This window comes from Numida meleagris, chromosome 1 (assembly GCF_002078875.1).
Source record: "Numida meleagris isolate 19003 breed g44 Domestic line chromosome 1, NumMel1.0, whole genome shotgun sequence".
Taxonomy (NCBI): Eukaryota; Metazoa; Chordata; class Aves; order Galliformes; family Numididae; genus Numida; species Numida meleagris.
In genome coordinates, this window is record NC_034409.1 from 56,718,560 (window position 1) to 56,740,373 (window position 21,814).

General features: G+C 42.4%; 1 protein-coding gene across 6 annotated transcripts in view; it reads right to left on the reverse strand.

The window, feature by feature from the left end:
• Positions 1–21,471, reverse strand: part of TBXAS1 (thromboxane A synthase 1) — a 248,415-nt gene extending 226,944 nt beyond the window's left edge. The window contains exons 1-3 of one of the 6 annotated variants that reach the window (XM_021387751.1): positions 21,305–21,471; positions 11,333–11,778; positions 8,523–8,720 (exon numbers count right to left, since the gene is read on the reverse strand). In XM_021387751.1, the coding sequence (XP_021243426.1) occupies positions 8,523–8,620 (98 nt within the window). In that variant the 5' untranslated portion in view covers positions 8,621–8,720; positions 11,333–11,778; positions 21,305–21,471. Of the gene's footprint in view, positions 1–8,522; positions 8,721–11,332; positions 11,779–19,941; positions 20,106–20,126; positions 20,169–21,304 lie in introns of those variants that run through there. The other 5 variants (XM_021387765.1, XM_021387758.1, XM_021387780.1 and 2 more) reach the window with 5 other exon arrangements.

The following is a 21,814-nucleotide window of genomic DNA, read 5'->3' on the forward strand; positions in this document are numbered from 1 at the left end:
GTTTACACAAAAGCTCTTTGGAGTTTTTGAATGAGAAACCACAAACATAGATGTCCAGATTACATCAAATTTATAGCTACTGAAAAACATAAAAGAATACTTTGAGTTACAGGTTCAAAACTGCCAATAGTTCCCATCCAAGAGCATTCATACCACAGGAACTTGTGATCATACTGTTACCAATTACCCATCTCCTCTGAAGTCCACTGCCTTTTCATCCTTCCCATACCTTCCCACTCCCAACAAGTATCACAAGGATTCTATTAGCTGAAAGAAACTATTCTTTCTAAGGAAGTAAACTTTGTCAACACAAGCATGCAGCCACTGTCCCATGCCCTCCTAATCCCAACATATATCTCAGTTCAGATCCTTACTCCAACCTCAACTTTCCCAAACACGCTTGGCCTCAATCTGCAACAACCTCCTTCCACTCCACCTGGAGTCATATCCTTCTGTTCCCAACCCCTTGTTCCCATCCTCCAGCTATTGATGGGCAGCTAATTTCTTTTCCTTTACAAACAACAAACACCAAACCAATACAATTTTTTTTGCCCTTTTCCCTGTTTATTACTTCCTTAGTAAACTGCCTCCCACAACCCCACAGGTTCTGCAGAGCCATTGACGAGGCTGGTAAGGGAAGAAACTACCAAAGAAATGGATTTGGACAACCTCCTATATGTTAGATGGCCTCTGTGTGAAAATTCTCAGATCCTTCTTGACCTGCACATGTGCTTCAGCCATAGAAAATGCATGTAAAATAAACAAGTAGAGCTTAAAAGAAATTGTCAACAGGTTATTCAGTGCCCCATGAGGAAAGAGAATAATGAGATAGACACCGGCCATCATTTTCTCAAACTCATTCACTATTTCTGCGAAAGTGAAATAAATGCATTTCCAGGCCCAAACCAGAAAACACTTCTACCTCTTTCTGCTGGTGATTTATCAGCAGTTGGCACACAGTGAGCTCATGGAACAGTAAACTTTGTTTTTGACAAAGAATAAAAGCAAAGAACAAACCTAGAGAGATAACAGATACGGAAAATATCTAAAGGATTCAAGTATGTCAAGGAGAACTGATAAAAGACAATGTATCAATAATACGTCAATATTATATTTTAGAATAGCTTTCAGATGGCTTCATTAAATATTGTACAAAACTTCCCTACAGCAAGACAAGGAAGTCAAAAGCATTAGTTACTGGTGAGCCAGCAGCGGGGACAAAACACACCCCAATGTGATGAAGGCTTACGGACAAGCAAAATGAAATGAAGAAGAATACAGGCAGCTTTCTTTTAATGAAGGAAGTAGTGTTTAAGGAGGCAAGAGGAGGGGGAATGCAGATTTACTTTTCCGCACTCTGAGGAAGCTCTACCTGTCAAAACCACCCATTGATTTAACTTTCCATTTAAGCAGGAGCACAGCCAGGCTGGCAGGAAACTTGGCTCGCAGTCTGAAAGATGTGGAGTGACAGGTCTGTGCCCCTTGGAATACAAGAGGATGCAGAATTGGTTGCCCCAACACAGGGCTGCCAAGAGGAGTGCCAATGTGTTCCGCTGGGGCTCAGGGAGAGTGGAGCTCAATGCCATTTAGTGCACAAAGGACAGTGTGTTATGAGCCTCATATTCCTCATACAGTCAGTAGATGGAGGCAGGAGCTCCCAAAAGTTAGTTCACAGCACCCAAAATTAGACTGTGAGGTGTCTGCATATTGCCAAGGTAAACAAATCAGCCTGCCCCAAAACAAAGAGCAGATCAGAAGCTAAACCCAATGTCCTAGTTCAGGAGAGCTAAAGGATTCACACGGAGAGAAAGGATTCCTGGGAAGAAACTGCCTGGTAGAGAAGCCACAGCAACTCCCCTCTCCTGCCTGTACGACCAAGCCCAACCTGGAGTCCATTCCAGTCCTGCAGGAAGGGAAAGCAGAAATGAGACTGCTTAAGGACTGGGTCCAGCTCCTGTCACCGGCAGCACTTGTGCACATTAGCCAGCTTCACAGCATTCATGGGTTATGGTCCATTGTATGCTAGAGCTGCAAGCAATGCCAGAAGATAGGCAAATAGACTTGTTTCAGGAAAGGAAGCTAACTTACTCTTGTAGGTCTACCTTAGCCCACAGTTAACACTATAATCTCCATGCACTAAAATCTAATTGTGCTTGAGCGATGGGGAATGAAAACATTTAGGGAAAAGCAAAGACCATGAGAAACGAGTAGGCTGGAGATTGAATCCTTCACAGAGTTTCTGGGGGTAACACACTTTTAAAAAAGAAAAACAAAAACCTACAACCAACAAGCACTTGAGGGCCTTCAAATAAACACTGCTGGACACGCAATCTCTAAATTTTAAAAAGCTTAAACATAAGAGGGTTCTTGATCTTGTAATGAAGGGCAAGCAAATAAAACCAAAGTTGCCCAGCAGTAGAGGCTGAGCTCCGATTATCAGGGTAACAGAGGTATTATATCTTAGCCCCTAAGGGAACCCCAAAGAATGAAGCTGAAGCTGCAAATGCGGTGATAGAAAACTGTTCTACCTCTCTCAAAAAAATGGAGAACTCTGTTTACTTAAAAAAAAAGCATAATCAGGGCAGTGAGTGAACTTCATTCTGGATGATCAAATCTACCTTGTTTTCAGAGGAAGAAAGCATTTAGTCATTTGTGGTATGGCACTTCTCCAAACTGCAATTCAGCAGCTTACCCTGCTCCTTCTCAGGCTCACCTAGAGATGCTTGATTTAGCTGAAAGTGGAGGCCGTATACTGCACAGCTGTGGGATCAAATTATGTTTGACGCGTTAGTGGGAATTCCAGCTTTGCTTGATGTAAAGCTGCATGACAAAGACCATTTGGAATCTGTAAGCTTTTTCTGTCATCAACAGCAGTTTGTTCATGTTTCCTGTTGAGTCAGATCCTTCTAGCTTCCATAATGGGCCATTTGAATAAAGGGGAGCAGAATGACTTCCACTGACATAATGGCCATTTTAGGAAAAAATAGCTGGGGTTAACAAAACATTAAAAAAAAAAACCACAACAACTTCCCTGCTTTCTACTCCTGTGATCCTGATGCAGGAAAAAACTGAGAAACTACCAGGTTGTAATATGGAAAGACTCTGCTCCCTCTCAGGCTCACCTAGAGATGCTCGATTTAGCTGAAAGAGAAGGAACCACAGCCTCATAGCCTAAACCTGAAGTCAGCCACCGCTGTGGGAGGGATGTGCAAGATGAAAAGAGTTCAGCAGGCAGAGCTCAGTGAAAGTGCGGCCAGAGCCCAGCTGCAGCCAGGAGCACCAGCCCTGGAGCACTGCCTTTCTGAGCAGCCAAGCCTTCTGCCAGCAGGTAAAAAGCTTGCTTAAACTTCTGAGCACTGGGATGCCTCTCTGATCCCCTCAACTCAATGAGCCTGACAGGAGAGCAGAGCAATACATCATTAGGGATGGATGCTGGTGCTCCATACCCAGCCTTGGGTTTCTAGATACAGAGGACCTTATAGCATTGTGCCTTTGGTGGCTGTAGTGAGAACTGAAATAGCTTGGGCATGTATGTCCACAGTCAGTGCTTCTTTCAGAAAGGATCTGGCATGGGATCTTCCTGGAAGCTTTATCTGCATGTGTTAGAGATAATAATCGGCTCATCCTATATCTGCACTCAAGTCTCTGCACAGAGCTCCAGTGATCAAGCATCTTTTGCAAATACTGAAATGTTTAGGAGGAAGAAATTGTGCAAGATCTTGTTCTAGGTGGCATCTTGTTTAAAAAAAAGTATTTGATCTCAGTTTTGCATAACTCAAGCCCAAATAGCAACATTCTGCAAAATCAGAGCAAAGTTTTTGTTTGGGACAGATATACAAAAGCTTTCTCTTTCGTACTGCTTTCCAAAACCACAGAAGTGAAGTAATGCCAAAAAAGCGATAGTATTGTAGTCACCAGTATCAAAATGACACTATCCTGAAATTAACTTACAAAGAGGTCTACTACAAATTTCTGATCTACCAGTGAACTCTAACACATTGTCCCCCATATGTAAGCATCTCCCACATTTAAGTGCATGCAAAGATCTGAGCATAAGGACAGGAATAAAAAAAAATGGGCTTCGTTTTCATTTGTGCTCATCAGAGACAGCAAATACTTTGTGTCAGGACTGAGCTGTTATGCCATGCATGGACAGTGCCTCGATCCAGGGAAACCCAAATCTCTCATTCTGTCTACATATTTCTGTAACATAAGTGATCATAACACCAAAGTAATGTAAAAATGACTTCTTTATGAACAATTTAGCTTTTCAGAAACAGACAAGAACATTACCAGTATATATTTTGCTATGCTTGAAAGCATGTAATTAAACATGGATCTTACAAACATAAACAAACACCCCCCATCCAACCTCCAAGTTTTTGAAAAAAACAGGTTTGTTTAGACAAGGGGTTGATAATTTAGTTTGAACACAGGTATCTGAATGCTGTGACAGCTTCTTCATAATGCTAAGTTTATGGTACATTAAACTTTAAAGCAAAATAAACTCCTGCTTTCATTTTATCAAATATCTTCCCAGACAGCAAAAAAGAAAGAGACAAAGCGATGTTTGCAGCTACAGCCAAGCATGGGATACCCTGCTCGGCAGATGTTTGAAATGAAAATGAACAATATGTTGTAAAGACACACTTTTCAGTAGAGAATATCACTGGGATTTGTAAATGTTAACCTCATTCCTCCCTTAAGTGTTTGTTTTTATTTCATGCCTGGAAAAGAACCCTGAGTTTCACAGAGATTAAGCAAATAGAGACAGCAGCCCCTGGAATTGAGAAAGAAAGCGCTCTTAGAAGAAACTGCTCTGATAATCAGCTTGGCTAACAGAAATCACAGAAGGTGGAAGGGACATGGACATGAGATTTTTTTTTTTTTTTTTTTTAAAGAGTGCTCAGTGTTGTGCCTCTGATATTACCAGGCTTTATGTACTTGCCATTTATTGCTTTTTTTATTGTCACTAAAGCAGTATTTTCACTGCCTATCACAATAATAAGGAGGTAGCAACAGCCATTGAAGAATCCATGGTATGAGGTCTACAGGAAGAGACTTGGACCTACTGATAGCAAGTAGTAAAGGTGGGGAAGGAAGCAATTAAATTCTCCAGGAGTAGAGGTGAGCAGGCAGACCTGAGCAGGTTATATTAATAGAAGCCAGAAAAAAAAAGCAGCTTCAGGTTTGTTCACCCTGTTCCAACTCTGAAGAGACTATGTACCCAAAAGCATCTCTGTACTCTCAACATTAGATCAGCTGACTTAAATCTCCCATAAGGAGAGGCTTTTTAAGGCCATGTGGAGGATAAACACAGATTACAGCCACTGAATTAAGGCTGACACAACACATTATCAGCATCATCTTCATATTACACTAACGATAATTAAAGAGAAATCAGGTGCACTATTAGAGGGTGTTTTACACAAAATTATTGGTGACCTAGATTGTACAGTAAGAGGCAGCCTAAACGATGACCAAATCATCCAAGCTTCCTCTTAAGACCTGTATCTTCTCAAGAAGTTTATTTTTAAGCAGCTACAGCCTCTCCTCCCCTTCCCAACCAACACCTACTATTCTCCCCATTTCATATGACCTCATCGTACCTAGAAATGTGAAGAAATTGGTCTTATCACAATTTAGCAAGATACCACCTGTCAGCTGAACTGTGATAAATCACAGCTGGCTTTACAATGTACACACTAACAGCTACAGAGTCTTAGCTGATGGGCAGCAACTCAAGGGCGTCATTTAAACCATCAAGTAACTCCATCCACAAAATTCTTGCTAAGGAAATAGCTCAATAACACAGCAGTTGACATCACCATGTTACAATTCTAGTGTACATTAGATCTATCATCTCTTTTCTCTACTTTCAACTGCCTTCTGTTTAGCCTGTAAGCCTTTTAAAGCAAAAGAAAAGTGGACAAACTGCCTAGTCTTTGTACTCACGCAACAGTTGACACACTACAACCCTGATCAAACAGAAGCTACCACCATCCCAAAATTTACAACAGCAAATATTAATTCCCCCCTTTGCCTATGACTGCCTTTCTGAAAAGATACAATGCTGGCAGAATAAAAAAGCCCCCCTCAAAAGAGGTATTTTAGAGAAGTTATTAAAGTATATTAAAGAAGTTATTAAAATATAAGAGTAAGGCTTAGAATGGAAACATCAAAGGAACTTGAGCAGTTATTACTTTATTAATACTCCTGCCATAGATTAAATTTGAGCTTTCTAACTCCTAGAAGAACCACACAACTCTGCGTGCAACATGGTTGTAATAAAAAAAAACAACATTATCTAGAATTAGGGACCTGCATTTTATTAGCAATCTTTTATGTACTCTTTAAGTAATTCCTTGAATCCAAAGTTTCAGCTGTGAATAAATAAGGTTGTGAGCATGAGTTGTTTTTTACTCATTTGCTTAAACAGAGCTTTGATAGAAAAAAAAAAGTTTTTTAAAAAATAGACCGTTACATGAATAGATTGACAAGTCTGAAAAACAAGCACCATACATGTAGATGCGCTTCAAGCTATTAACCTTATGTGTTCACTCTCTGCATTTCACTGAAACGAATGGATCCAAATAACTTGAGACTTGACAACTAAGCAAACTTACCAGTAGCACATGTACGTTGTCCAACATGTTTAACTGGAAGTTTAAGAAAAAACACCAGCTCCTCCTTGGAACAGTGATCTAAAGGCAGCTAAAATCAACCTGCACCTGCTGACCAACAGGATCAGTGACAGGTTAGGGCATAAAACACTTCCCCTCATAAAACTCCAGTTTCCTTTACACAGTGCCTACGCAGAGCTCATCTTCAGCCAGGAAAAGAGAAACAATGAATGGTGTATCTCTACTGTAAGGCAATTTCCCACCTCATCCCTACATTGGACATTTTGCAACTTACATGGCAGCTGACTGTTCGTAGCCAGGTGCCTGGTTCAAGCTTGCCTTTAGTCTGTCTTTAGATCCAGGTTTATTTATAGAATCATAGAACTGTTGAGTTGGAAAGGGTCCTTAAAGGTCATCTAGTCCAACTCCCTTGCAATGAACAGGGACACCTACAGCTAGATCAGGTTCTTGAGAGCCCCCTCCAGCTTGACCTTGCCTGAATGTTTGCAAGGATGGGGCATCCATCACCTCTCTCAGGGCAATCTGTTTCATTTATGTTGAGAGAGAATTCTGCACAGAGCTTCCATGCCTTCCCTTCTACAGGAGGGCCTTTCTTCTAAGAGCCTTTCCTAAAATGAATCACAAAGCAAGGCTCTGGAGAAGCATGCGTAAGAACACGGTACAGTTGCACACAGTGCTTCTGTGCCTTCACAGCCTTCAGCGCACTTTGACATTTACAACATGGAAGCACCAGGCTCATCTAGCCATCTCAGAGGCTGCCAGAACTGGCCTCTCTTCCCCTACTTTGAGCTTATGCAGATCCATGGGTCAGCAGCTAAACAGCATGGATTTACCAAAAGATCAGGTGTTGCCATTGTTTTTCCAAGTAAAATTCAAAGGCAGCGGGACTTGGACATTTGTGATGATTTGAGCAGATCTTAGTAAGAAAACTGGCTCGCTCACCTACCTGATATGGCAATGCACATCAAAGAGGGAATTGATTTGGCTCTTCTCAGTCTCTCTAGACTCTCCCTTGATACAGAAGCGGAACAAAGCTTGACAGGATTGAAGAATCAAGAAACATGGGCAGAAGTGATCCACCATTGACACTACAACGATCGTAATGAACTCATGAAGTCATCACCATTCTTTTCTAGATTAGTTTGGGTTTTTTGTTCTGAAGTTCTTCTTTTCTCACTGTTCCTGAAACTATTTCTTGAACCCACACATAAACGAGAAAAAATATTATTGACTAAAAAGCGGGGTTTGAGGTACTCTAATGAAAACAGACAGAAAAGCATTCCCAGATCAGCTAATTTTATCTCCAAAATAGATTATCTGGACAAGGTTGTGGTAGGTACTTTTTTTCTCTTCATTTCAGTATAGCCCATTGTTGTGCCTACTGTGCTTAACATTAGCATTGCTGTTATTCTGATTTGTATCCACGACTCTGCGCAAAGAACAAGAGAAGAAATTCAAGCAACAGTTAAAGTGTCTGTAAATTTAAACCAAGAAACCCGGCAAAGGTCAAGTGTGCAGCAAAGTACAGAGAAGAGTCCAACAAGACCCTGTGACAAGAACTGTTTCTTTGTGATCAGCATCAATGCTTCTGCAGTCTACAGAAATTAATAAGAAACCAACAGTAGTTAAGTCCTCAATTTTTATGACGATTTCTGTGAGCAGTTTGTTGGTAAAGCACTCAAAAGAAAATACTGCAAGGACACAACTCTCTAAAAAGCAACATGAGTTTCATGAGTATGTATTTCAACGTCTGCATCCAAACCAGCTAGCCCTTCGCACCCCTTCCAGCCAGCTATCTTCCAGTTTCAACTTAAAAACAGGAAGTCTCTGTAGATGTTGGGAGAACTTCAGCAGGCCCCTATCACCGTTACCACTTACCAGTACAGCAGAACCACGAATGCTGCCAGTAAAGCCAGGGTGACTGTTGTACTGTTCACTTCTGCAGAGGCAAATGCCAGGAGATCTGAGAGCTCCATCTTCCCCCACCACAGTGCCAGCCTTCAGTGGTGCAAGTGTGCACGCAAGGAAAAGTCTCCTCAAGAGCTGATAAACCTCCCACAGCTATTTGAATGACATCTGCAACAAAAACAGGAACCAAGAGAGCAAAAATATATCAAGTATGAACTGCAAACCTTTCCTGTTCTTATCGACTGCACACTCAGAGAGAGAACTTGAAGGTTTACCAAATGGTAGGATGTAGCAATTCCCCCTCCCCTTTTGCTGACTGTCATGTCAGTAAATATTTACATATCCACTGCTTAAGACATCAGTGCGGTCAAATAGGTTTCTAGACAACAAGTGTGGGAGACTGGGGAAAATGTAGGAAAAAGAAGGAGGGAAGGAGAGCTGGTACAGATCATGGAAGAGGAATACATGACCACCCATTGGTTTTGTCTCAGCATTCAAACAGTGGTGCTCTGTGAAGTAATAAAACCAGAGCATTTCTGCAACAGAAAACTTCACTGGCACTTATCTCCAAACTGGTTATACTTTAAACACAGTAGAGTTGAAATTATCCCAGCTAAAAGGAGGAATTAGGGGAAAATTCTTCTAATGTGACTACTAGAAGGCATATATAGAAAGGGAAACTAATGAGCAGAAAAACCCAACTGTAGCACCAGGGTAAGTTAAGAGTCGCTTGCATCAGTTGTTGCACGGGTAGCATTATTAGGTTGGATCTTCTCAGGTCCACAGGTATCACATTTTCCTGGCTCAGTGCAGTGCCTCCTCTTGAGGTACCATCAGCCAGAGCACTAGGACGTAGCCAGAGAATCTCTGGTACTGGGGTTAACATTAATAGGAGCATGTGCTCCTATGTGTTTCTGCACCACGGCACAGTCAAACTGTCACACAACCTGAACACACTCTGACTGCAGTTCAGGAAATGGGCTGCCCCCAGCACATCAATTCCTCAGCTCTCTTCCATATATTCCTCTCTGCAAATCTCAATCCTGTTTCAAAAATTTGATCTGGTCCAATGAGAAAGGTCAACCAGAAAGTAAACCCTGAAGCATGCCTGTGCAAGGAGACCATCAACCTGTTACACACAAAGTTGCTAAATACCAGTATCAAAAAATATTGCAGATTACAACATGAGCAGCTGCAACTTGCAGGTAAACACTTGCCCATGATCAAATTCCCAGAAACCATGCAGTATCATTTATTACTTACGAAACTATAAATACACATATATGTACAGCAGCCTTTCCATAATCTATTGAAAGTTAAGGGAACTAAAACTACCCAAAAAATTAAGTTTGTAAATTATATGGTAACCGTGAGAAAGAGGCAGTCTGCAATGTCTGATTCCCATAACACATTGGATGAAGAGTGGTTTCTTCTCATACAACCCCAAGATAATAGCTTAGATTTAATGCGCAAGGCTCCTCCAATATCACTGTATTACATTTCCTGCTCTTATCAGAGAAGTTAATAATATAGGTATCAAAAAAGTAAAGTCTCTAACACAATGGAGTTTAATTTTAAGAAGATTTGGCTCTACTCTAACTGAATCACTGCTATTTTGGTTCTCTGTGCTTCACAACTGCATTAATTCCCTTCCAGCCTCAGATCCTTGCAGAATAAGTAAAAGGTGTTAACCAGCTCATTGGCTCCACAGGATAGCACAGTAGATCACAGAAAACCTTTCTTATTGTATTAACATTGCTATTGCTATTCAGGGTCAATAACAGCTCTGCTAGCTTGCAGCTGCCAAGTTCTCCAAGAACAATAGCAATAAAATGCAAGACCAGTAATGCAAGGAATTAATCAGTGGGCACAAACCAATCCCACTTTAAGAAAGAAAATAATTAAAACAAAAAATCAAACATCCATATGCACTAAATTCTTTTAAAAAAACAAACAAAACAAAACATACCACAAATATAGAAGGTAAAAAATAATATTCCTGTTTCGCTGTGCTTTAATTTTCTTGGCTTTTCAATTAAAGGTCACATGGCACTAAGGAACATGGTTAAGTGGGCAACATTGGTGGTAGGTGGAAGGTTGGACTAGACGATCTTAGAAGTCTTTTCCAACCTTTATGATCCTATGATTCTGTGATTTATCTGCATATAGAGGATTGATATCTCCCTATTCAAGACAGTGGTGAAGTTCTATTAAGTTCAGCAAACACAGAGTCAAGAACAGATCTTGCTTATTTTTTAAGAAGTACATTGGAGCCTTTTCCCAGTCACACTGGGAGGTAGTTGGGATGAACAGTTCTTAAACACACACATTATAATAGAAAATAGGCTCTCACATCAGCATCCAATTTGGAAGAGAACACATAATCAAGCTCCCAACATCAACAACCATCATTTTCTGCTGTTGATGTTGGAGTTTTATTTTTGCTCTGGTTGTTAATCCTCAGCACCTGTTTCTTACTAGAGGGTTTTAACTTGGCACCTCCAGCCACTGAGAAGGGCAGCAGGCAGCATTATTTCCAAAACCCACCTGGAACACATCTAACTGCTGCCCCAGAGTTTAGTACTTCAGCTTCATGAAGAGTCAGAGAAATCCATCATACTTCGTGGGGCAGGGGAAAGGAATCAGGAGGGATGCAGACAGCAACAAAAACAGATTATTCATCAGCCCTGCTTCCAGCATCCCTTCTTTACTAACAGGTCATTTACATGAGAAAAAACGTTCTTATTAACTAATTAATAGCTCAGACATTTTTCACCAACCTCTCTGTTGTTTGTGTGAAGATGCTCAGGCTGATTACAAGGATATTTAAGAACTATGGAGACAGATACAAAGTCCTCACTAATCACTTGATGAAGTAAGACAGAGACAAGTTGAAGTGGGAGAGGCCTTTTCCTGTTCATCTCTTATGAGTCAGCAGCACTATCTGCATTTTCCTTCACAAGGCTTCTCTCAAGACAGCATCTACCAAAGTTCACAGCTCGTTGATGAGGTGCCATCCGAGCTCTTCTCTACTGAAGCAATGAAAATCCACAGGTCTTCACCTCATCCAACACAAACTTATGCTTGGGATGCCCAACTTGCAGCAATGAAAATCCACAGATCTCCACCTCATCCAACACAAACTTATGCTCAGGATGCCCAACTCATCTCTCCTCCCTCAGCACTGACGTTGCTGCATACTCGGAGGTCCCAGCAAAAGGCAGACCTACAAGACAGAAGCAGGACTGAACTTCAGCATATATGCATGTTTGCAGCAGGAAATGTTAAAAAGGGAAGTGCATTGCTACATTCGGAGTATGAACAGTTGAAGTGTTCCTCAACTGAAAGAGAAAAAAAGGCTATCCAGGTTTTCCAGGAAACCTTCATACATTAAATTCCTGTCTGCTCTAATTCTGAGAATATTTTTTTTTGTAAATGCTCCTCCAAAACAATGTGTTTCAAATTCAAAATTAATACAGGTGTGGCAGTGAGCCTCAGCAATGCCAGACATAAACAAGTATCACTCAGTCATGAAATACAGAGCTTATTAAAAAGCAGGGTTAAATACATTCTCAGTAGACCTAAATCGCATTAAGGATTTTGACCAGTCTTCAAAGCATATTGAATGGAAAATGTACTCTCATGTATTTCAGAGGCTAATGACTAACCAGCCTGAGTAACCAAGAACTCTTGCTAATGACCAAATTCAACTTCTCTCACGCTACGCTACTTCATACGTTTTAGGTCTATAATAATCTAATTAAGGCCGAGCCATATCAACTTCACCATAGATGAAGGAAATCTAGAGAGGTGTTAAGTTTTAATTTTATAGCAGTTCCTCTCTATAGAAATTTGTAGCACAGCCTTTAGATCAAGGAAACTGTGTTATACAGACAGCTTAGCCACAAATTACTGCAAATGAAATACCACAGAACAGTTTAAAAACATGAGATTAATCGGAGACTGGTTTACATGTAAGCTTTAACAAAGCCCATGTACAAAACTGTGTACGTCTATAATATTAATTTATCTTAAAGACAAAAACCTTTCCAAAGCAAAAATGAATTATGAACATCTTTAAGGTAGATCAATCAAAAAGATCAAAGACACAGTTCTCAAGAGTTTTTTTTTTTCTTTTAATATATATATATTTAAAACAACTTTAATAGCCAAAGTACTGGGAATATTAATGTATTAGAGCAGAGGGATTTACAGCTGCCTTCTATGACTCCATTATTACTATCCCTGTGTAAGAAGATTGGCCGAGCAGATTAATCAGGTGGTCTTAACCCCTTGCACGATAAGCTATGACAAACTACTCAGAAGACAGACCACTGAGGCATCAGAGCCCAGATAAAAAGATCCTGCTCTGCATTCCAGACAGACAGGAGCACTGAAAGGACACCGTGGGCTCATGGAATGTTCTTGAACCACCTTGAATAAAATCACTCCAATGAACTGGATCTCCAAAAGGCATACACTGCAACCATGAAACCACACTGAGGAAGCTGCTTTCACAACACTTCCTACTGAGAAACAAAGACGTATTTCTATACTTAAATTGTTTCCCTAAGTCGGAACCTGGCTATATTAACCTAACTGCTTCTCAGAAGAGGGGCACCTAGCTTAAAATTCCAGGAAAGCTGAAATACTATGCAAACTTGTACTTCACCTACAGAATTAATCTTAGATGAATAAAGTTTTGGTACTTCAAACTCAGTCAATATCACAGGGGCTAAAAAACCTCATTATACTAACTAAATGTAGTGCCACTGTACTAAGTCCCCTCTAAAGCAACAAGCTGTGAGATATCCTACTTATTTCAAAGAACTCCACTTAGAAATAGCACAGATTCTGTGGTCAAAAGGAACGACAGTTTCTTCCTCTTGCTGTGAGAGCTCAGAATGAGTTTCTAAAATAAAGTTACCTTTGCTAATAGTGACATTAAGGTCTTGCAGCCCCAGTGAAATTCCAGAGAAAGCAGAAATTAATGCAACATCTGCTGCCCAAGGCCAGGCATTTCTAAGCAAATTGGCATTATTAAATAATCAGTAACTTGTTTATATTTCTATAGCTTGCTTTAGAAACATTGATTGATTCAAGCAACCCTATAATTTCATTGTGTTATAAAGTTGACTGGAGATAAGTAAGGATTTATGTTCATGAATCAATAGTTCCACATTGATAGCAAAAGCCAAAGAACTCTGCTTAGACAAGCCTTGTAGTAGCACAAAGCCATATTAACGTTTGCCTTTGTAACAATATCGCGATAAGAAACAGTAAGTTATAATTCATTGTATGAAGTTCAGTTTTTAAATGCCAAGAAAAAACATCTAACCTTCTCTGATTGAAAATCTACTTTAGATGGCAAACTCAAGGCTTGAATTCTCCAACTGCATTTCAATGCTGAGCCACAGATCAAAAGACCTGTGAAAAACTTTACAGAAGCACCATGTTCTATAATTTAATTAACTAAATTGTTCTTATCAACTTCTCTTTCACTTACTAGCCCATGGAATCAACACCAACACATACAAAGACCAGTCCTTTTCTGTGCTTTGCAAATAGAAAGACACAGAACACTGATTTTCTATAATTAACAGAAAAATTTTGAGAGCTCAACGTGCTCTATAGCTACTACATTCCCCTCTTTACCTCTCCAGTTCGCAATTCAGTAATTTTATTACTGAATCCTTTCAGTAGGATACAGAGAGATTTCTTTAGAGAAAGATTGCACACAGACTCCTTAAAAAGAGGCAGCAGCTTCAGAGACAAGGAGCCTCAGCACTGCACTGCTCCGAGCAATGGCTCCTGAACTTCCAGCTGGACAAATCCTGACCATTGAGTCCTTTGGGTCATCCGAATGGAAGAAAATGGGTTAAAGAAACAAACAGGAGGGACAAGGGGAAGAACAGCAGTTGAGAAGGGCTGAGCACATTGTCCTAGAGCTGTTGTGAGTAGACAGGAAGGACTGAACGCCCAAGTTTGAACTTGATTTGGGCTCCTGGGCAGATGGTGTAGGTGAGAGTTCTTAGGTGAAGCCACTCATGACAGTAAAGACCTATTAGTGCCCTTGTGCAACTAACAGACTTGGTACTAAGGCCTGGAACAGGTGAAAAGATAATGACAGACACAAAGGAATGGGATATTCATAACAGTAAATTTACTGAAACAGTGAATTTATCAATACCTTGTCAAAACTCAACAAAAAGAAGAAGGCATCAAAAGTCTCAGTAATCGTAAAATTCAGATGAGGTAAGGAAACTTTCTTCTGGCTAGGTCCCCCATTGTTTTTTTCAAATAGCACGTGGTTTCAGAAGTAGCTCCACAGATATCACAGAATCATAGACCCACAGAATCATAGGGACCTCTGGAGATCATCGAATCCAACCTCCTCCACAAGTATGTTCCCCAGAATAGGTTCCAGAGAAATGTGTCCAGATGGGTTTTGAATACCTCCAGAGATGGAGACTCCACAACCTCTCCAGGCAGCCTATGTCAGTGCTCTATTCACATGAATGAAAAGAGAATGTTCCCATGGACTATGACAGCCTTCAAGCTGACGATGAATGGTAGAATCCAGTCCCAGCTGGGAACTGCAGATGCTATCAGCTCTGCCTGTATACCTTACCTCTAAATGTTGAACATCAGAGTGACTGGATGCAATTAACACTGGGATGAATAAGAAAGCAAAAAGAAAGAGGAAAATAATGTACAATGAATTAGACAATTCAAACATATAAAGAACAGGATGGGCATGACAATTCGAGCATTACCACCATCTAGCCTCAGTACAGAAGGGAAGGTAAACCAGCAAGTTAGAAAGCAAAAAGAAGGGTCAACATCAAGCGAGTCCATTACTATTATTATTATTATTATTATATATATATAATATAATAATTATTATATTATTGCCATCATAATGGTTATCAAACTTCAAGAAGCCCAGAAGCTATTAGTCAATAATGTCATGTTGAAAGGAAATACAACCGCAAACAGACTTAACATAGCAGTTCAAAGTAATCACTAAGGACAACCCCAGTTCTTCAGCAGTTCTCTACCAGCATTCACAGAGCCTCACTTTTAGGCTGCAATACAGCCCTTCATGGGGCAGGGGAAATTATCCCGGAGAACATTGGGTGTAGGGTTTCATGATTCTGCTCAAGCTCCTGCATGAGACAGGCAGGGGAGGCTGGTGCCCTGTTGACTCTCTTGCCTTTGGAAATATTTACCGTGTTCCCCAAGGTAAATATTTCAAAATACCAATAACTGCAGGGTGAACAGTCATGTCAGACATTTTCAGATGGCTGTAAGAACACAAAATGTAGGGTGCACTGAAACACACAGAGCTATGGCAAGAAGACCTGAGCATCTCTACACTGCGGGCCAAACACAGAGGCAATATAAAGTACACTGAAAGCCTTATCTGAACACATGCCCCATCCAGGGGATATTCTCTACCTAAATTCATGCATCACATGATGAGTAATTCTTGGTAGCTCATGCCCAATATTCCCAAAGGCCTTCTTACTCACATGAAGGAGCACAAATAACAAACATGCAAATTGTAGCCTCTTAAAAGCTATGGAAGGGTGCGTTTTTGTAGCCTCCCATTCATTGTCTTTTTTTCCCCTGCAGTCCTTTCTGCTGGCCCCTCGTACACTAATGCACAAATCACAATTCCCTTCAGCTCCCTCCCACTCATTCTCAGCAGATATGTTACAACATACATAGGCATGCATAACTGGTGAGGGGGCAAAAACAGAAAAAGTGAATAACAAACTTACACAATAACAAAACCAACATTTCCACATCTGAGTTCTTACTGCAAATCTTGGCTTAGTTGATTTTTTTTTTTTTTGCTAAAGCACTAGTTCTTCATTTGTACAATTGTGACAAATCCAGGTTTTACTGGGGGCAAAGAGGGTCAAGACCTCACAGCAAGAAAAACGATGTTCCAAAGCTATGAAACTCAAAAGGATCAGGGCCAAAATCCTAATTAAGCTATTTTAATTGCTCAATTAAAAAATGCATGTTTTTCCTGCAGTATCATGAATTTGAGAGTGAATTTGTGATTTCTGAACGCTTGAGGTTAGCAGTACTTCCAAAAGGGCTTGAACCCAATAAGCTGACCTGTTAGCCACAGGAAGAGAGGTTAAGTGGAAGACTAAGTAAGGTGGCATGTGAGCTGAAACAGCAAGAACTTAGGCTCAACAAGATTTCAGCCCTGCTAATGCTCACGTTAACTTGCTCTCAGACTGATATACAGATGAGATCCAAGCCTTAGGCTCACAGTGAGCGCAGCCTCCTACCTCCTTCCTACCTTCTGCTGCCAACTGGCAGATGAGCCCAACTCTAAACTGTGGCTGGGCTAATGAAGAAAGGAAATAGGTAACCTTCTCAGTTTCACTGGAAAAAAAATTCTGTGGAAAACAACTTTAAGCCATCATACTTTGTCTTGTTACTGGCTGCTGATCAAAGCTAGGGTTCAACTTGGAAAACCATGGCCCTGTGACAATGTGAGAGGAGTGCTTTGTACTCACCACAGAACCTAACAAAGTCTTCAAGCTCCTAGAGTCTTGGGTGTTGTTTTTTTTTTAAACAATTCTTAGAAGTTTCTTTCTACTCTGAACATGCTGCTGCTTTCCTTACCTTCAGCCAATTAAGCACAACAAGCTCAAGCAAGGAATTGCAATGATAAATCTGCTCTGGCTTGAGCACGGCCAGCAGCCCTGGCAACTGCCCACAGTTAACTCCAGCTCTTCTCCCTCACTACCTGAAGTGTTCTTTCGAACCCGGAACAGCACCACTTACCAACGCTACCACCTTAACCCGCTCTCCTGGTTACGTTTGCAAAGCAACCCAACTAGCATGGTGGGAGCCAGTGGGTACCAGCCAAAATTTAAGCTAGGCACTATCTCAGAGAGTAAGATCTGCTAGGCATGCACCAACAGCTACGGCTCTGTCCTAGGTATGCTGGAATTTCTGTAGGTGAACACTATAGAGCTACACACTTTTTCCTAGAGTAGAAATCTCACAGAAATCCCCCATTGTATCAGGTATTGCCTCAATAGCCTTGGCTCAGCCTCTGGTAGCTCAAGCTACAACAGCAATCGCCCAATAGAGCTGGACTAATTGAGACAGCCCAGGGGCAAAGGGATGTTATGATGAACTCTAATTTATTTCCCTTACCCTAGTAAGCAAAGTGACACATGAATGCAAGATGCCAGATGGAGTAAGCTGGCTGGAAATGGAGAAATGCCTAGGGTTTCAGGAGGGACCTAGATTTATGCAAGACTGGAAGCGAAGGGCAGAAATGGCGGAGACAGAAAGGACGAAGGCCTCCCCATGCATTTGGGGAGGTATAAAATCTACTGCTCATCTCTGCTGTGGTTTCGTAGTATCATAGAATCGTCTGAGTTGGAAGAGACTCTTAAGGGTCATCCAGTCCAACCCACCTGCAATGAACAGGGACACACACAGCTAGATTAGGGTGCTCAGAGACCCATCCAGCCTGACCTTGCTCAGCTGTATGCAAGGCCAGGACATCCGCCACCTCTCTGGGCAACCTGTTCCAGTGCCTCACCTATCTTATTGTAAAAAACTTCTTCCTTATGTCCAAACTAAATCTATCCTCTTTTAGTTTGAAGCCATTTCCCTTTGTCCTATCACAACAGACCCTGCTGAAGAGTCTGTCCCCTTCCTTCTTACAGCCTCCCTTTAGATACTGAAAGGCCACTCTCAGGTCCCCCTGGAGCCTTCTCTTCTCCAAGCTGATACCCCAGCTCTCTTAGCCTGCCCTTAATAAGGAGGTGTTTCAACTCTTGGACTATTTTTGTGGCCTTATTCTGGATGCGCTCCAACAGGTCCATGCCTCTCCTGTACTGAGGACCCCACATCTGGACATAGTTATGTCATCACTGAAGGCAACCAGGCAGGACTTGACCTTGGTTTCCACTGGCCATGACTGCAAAGCAGCAAGGCAAATCCAGGGAGGCGGATACTCCAGGGGCCTTGCACATGCACATGGGGCTTTCACATGAGTTGCCACCAGGAACGATGGCGCTGTGAGCCTGGTGCAGGTAGAGGCACTCTGTCCTTGTCTCTGAGTGGAGAACTCCAACTCCAAGGGTAAAATATTGTTTTTCTCTTAGTATACGTAACTCCAATTAACCTTATTGGAGCACTGTGGGTACACTGAGAAGATTACACTCCTTAATGTGCAGTTACAGCTGTATTGTAAATGCAACATTACATGTTTTCTATTATGGTTCAAGACCGCTATGCTCTTCAAGACTGTTATAAACCTCAGAAAACAGGGGTTTATAATGAAAACACTGAAACACTCCCTCTAAAAGCCCCGGCAGAGAGGAAATATAGCTATAAATTCAGCTTCTGTTTTCCAGCATATACATTGACAAGGCATGAATAATATGTATTGCTACAGTTAGAACAGACAGATGTACACATTGCTCGGGGTAACCTTTGCTGCAAAAGTGGAGGATGGAAAAGGCTCCAAGTGAAAAGAGCAACCTTTTGTCTTGTCTTTAACAGAGTTACTACAATTGCAATAATGACATAAAAACAGCAACAGAAATTTAGTAGCCTGTGCACTAAGGCTGGATTCTGAATGCACTAAGGTTAGATTCTGAACGCACAGTTCTTAAAAAGGGTGGGTGACATTTTGGCAGCCAGTGAGAGGGAAAAGGTACCTCTCCCTCACACCCCTTCAGCCTCCTTATTTTGAAAAGAATCGACAGTTTGGATACTGTTCAAATGACATGGCAAATCAACTCACTAGCTATTGCAAATCTAGCAATTACTGAACTTGGTAATGTAAAAATACACCGATCTGCTTGGCATGAGAAAGATGGGCAGGTAACAGCGCTATTGCTGGGACTGTGACATTTGGGAATTTCTTCAGATATTACTAGCAACTGCAGCAGTGGGTCAATATGACACCATTAGCCACCTCATGCTGTTTGACTTCTATGTGTACAATGAATGGAAAACAAAACCACTTTAGGGAGGTACGCTGACGTCAGGTGTAACAGGGATATCCGTGCCCATGTTAGATGCAGCAGGTGGAGCAGGGGCGTACATGATGTCAGCATGCAGGGAAATGCCCCAAACACAGACAAGTTGTCAGCAAATATAGTCCCTGGTTTTGTTACTAGTGCTGCTCATGTACGGGAAAAAGGTACTTGAATGTGCAAGGGATGCTTTCAGATTCAGTGCTGCTGCCCCAGAAGATTATTTTCTATTATATATGCATTAGAAGTGTCTGACACTGTGATCACTGAGAACGTAGGATGCACCAGAAGCCTGTGAGGAGCAGCCCATGAGCCCTCCCCATCACAGCAGCTTGATTTTGGAGCTTCTTACCAACCTCCACCGCTGCCAGTGCAGCATCCCCATCTGCGATGCACACCCTCTCCTGGTGGGTATACATTCAGGAGCACTATCCTTAGCATTCTTGCACTCGTTTGCTTCATGGAGGACACCTGCTTGTCCGCTCTGTGCCACCTTCTAGCACGAGTGCCCACAGTGTGCAAGCCCAGCCCACAGCCATACCTCCGCACTGACCTCGGAGCAGGAAGGGAACAGTCTTGCTGTCCGGACCTGTTCTGTACTTGGCAGCCTCTGCCAAGTGATTAACGGCAGAGCTGCTTTATTACCATTAAAAGGGCAACGCAGCTCTTGGCGGAACTGGGAGCTGCCTCTTGCATCGTGAGCCCTTCCCTGACACTAACTCCTGTCTTGGCTTCAACATCCTTTCATTTACCAGCAGCCTTAGCTAAAAAACATCCACATTGTTCCTGCAGTACATGCAGTCTTCAGCATCACCGGTAAACTATTTGTAGAGAGGAATACAGCTGTGTCATTCAGCCCAGCACCCATGCATGTGATGTGCATTCAGTCCTGGGAGGCCGACAGAGCATCCCTGCACCAAGGATTTCCCAAAATCTCTGGGAATTTTATGGTCAGATGTAATGACTGGCAGCAAGGCAAGATGAGCTCCCAGGGTAGCCACTTGTCCAAGGATCATCAGGAGCCATGAACTCGCAAAGCTGCTTCTCCTCCCTGCACTCTCCTGACCGCAGCATGCAACCAAAGCATTTCCAGTGTTTCCAATGCTGGCCGTGGGGATCAGTGCAGCCTGGGAATTCTAGCTGCCTATGGCTCAGCCACTGTGCAGCAGCAGCAGCAGGGACATCGGGACAAGGAAGTGTACATAGGCAAAGGCTGCTGCAGATGCTTATGCTAAATTTATGTTTGGCTATTTCTCTCTACTGAGATCTAGAAAGTCGAGTTAAAATGAGGAGGGAAAAAAAAAAAGAAAGAAAGAATAAAAAGAGAATTATAAAAGCAAGCTTAAATTCAGCACGAAGTTGGATGTCATAAGACCCTTATTCACTAGAGAAAGATTTCCAGTCCCTGTAGAGAGTGGGGTTTCCTCCCCGCCTCCTTCCAAGACTGAATGAATATTTATTCCCACTAACCTTCTCCCAGCACAGCCAAGGAGCTGCGCTTCTGACCGCAGCTGCAGGGAGAATGGCATCCCTGTGCCACCGCAGCCACGTGCCTGCGCTGCAAACGCGGCCATGAGCCAACCCCAAGAAAGACAGGCTGCACAGGAGCAAAAGGGCAACGTCTGCCGGCCCGCAGCACGATGCCAGGAGGGCTGGCAGGGCAGGGAGATTTGCAGCCCCCCTCCTCCAACTCCACAGCAAACGCCGGGAGATCCTTACCTGTGAATTTCTCCCATGCTTCTCTCACCGGTTCCTGGTTGGGCTGCCAGCAGGCAGCTGCACTGCAGCACCCCACAGGGAGCGGTGCACAGTGCGGTCGCCCTGCCTCCCACGGCACACACACAGATGCCTGGGGAGCTGCCCGCGGCGTGGCAGCCGGGCAAGGCCCCGCGGGACTACAGCTCCCAGAAGGCCTTGCGCCTCCCCTCTCTTGTGGCGCCCCGCTGCCCCTCGCCGCACACTCTGGGGGTTGTAGTCCCCCGTCCTCCGCTCCCTTGCTCCGTGCCCTTGCCGTGAAGGGGCTTTGCATGGCTGCGTGGTGGAAGAAAACAGGCGCCCTGACATCTATTCAATCCATATTTTTTCAGGATGTATGTACAAAACATGCATACAAAAGCAAAACCCAGTAAGCATTTTTGCCTACAAAAAATAGGGGACGTTTGAGTACTTCCAATGCTCTTTTTGATTCTAGAGAGCGTTGTTTTGCTGGGAATGGAAGGGGGGGGGAAT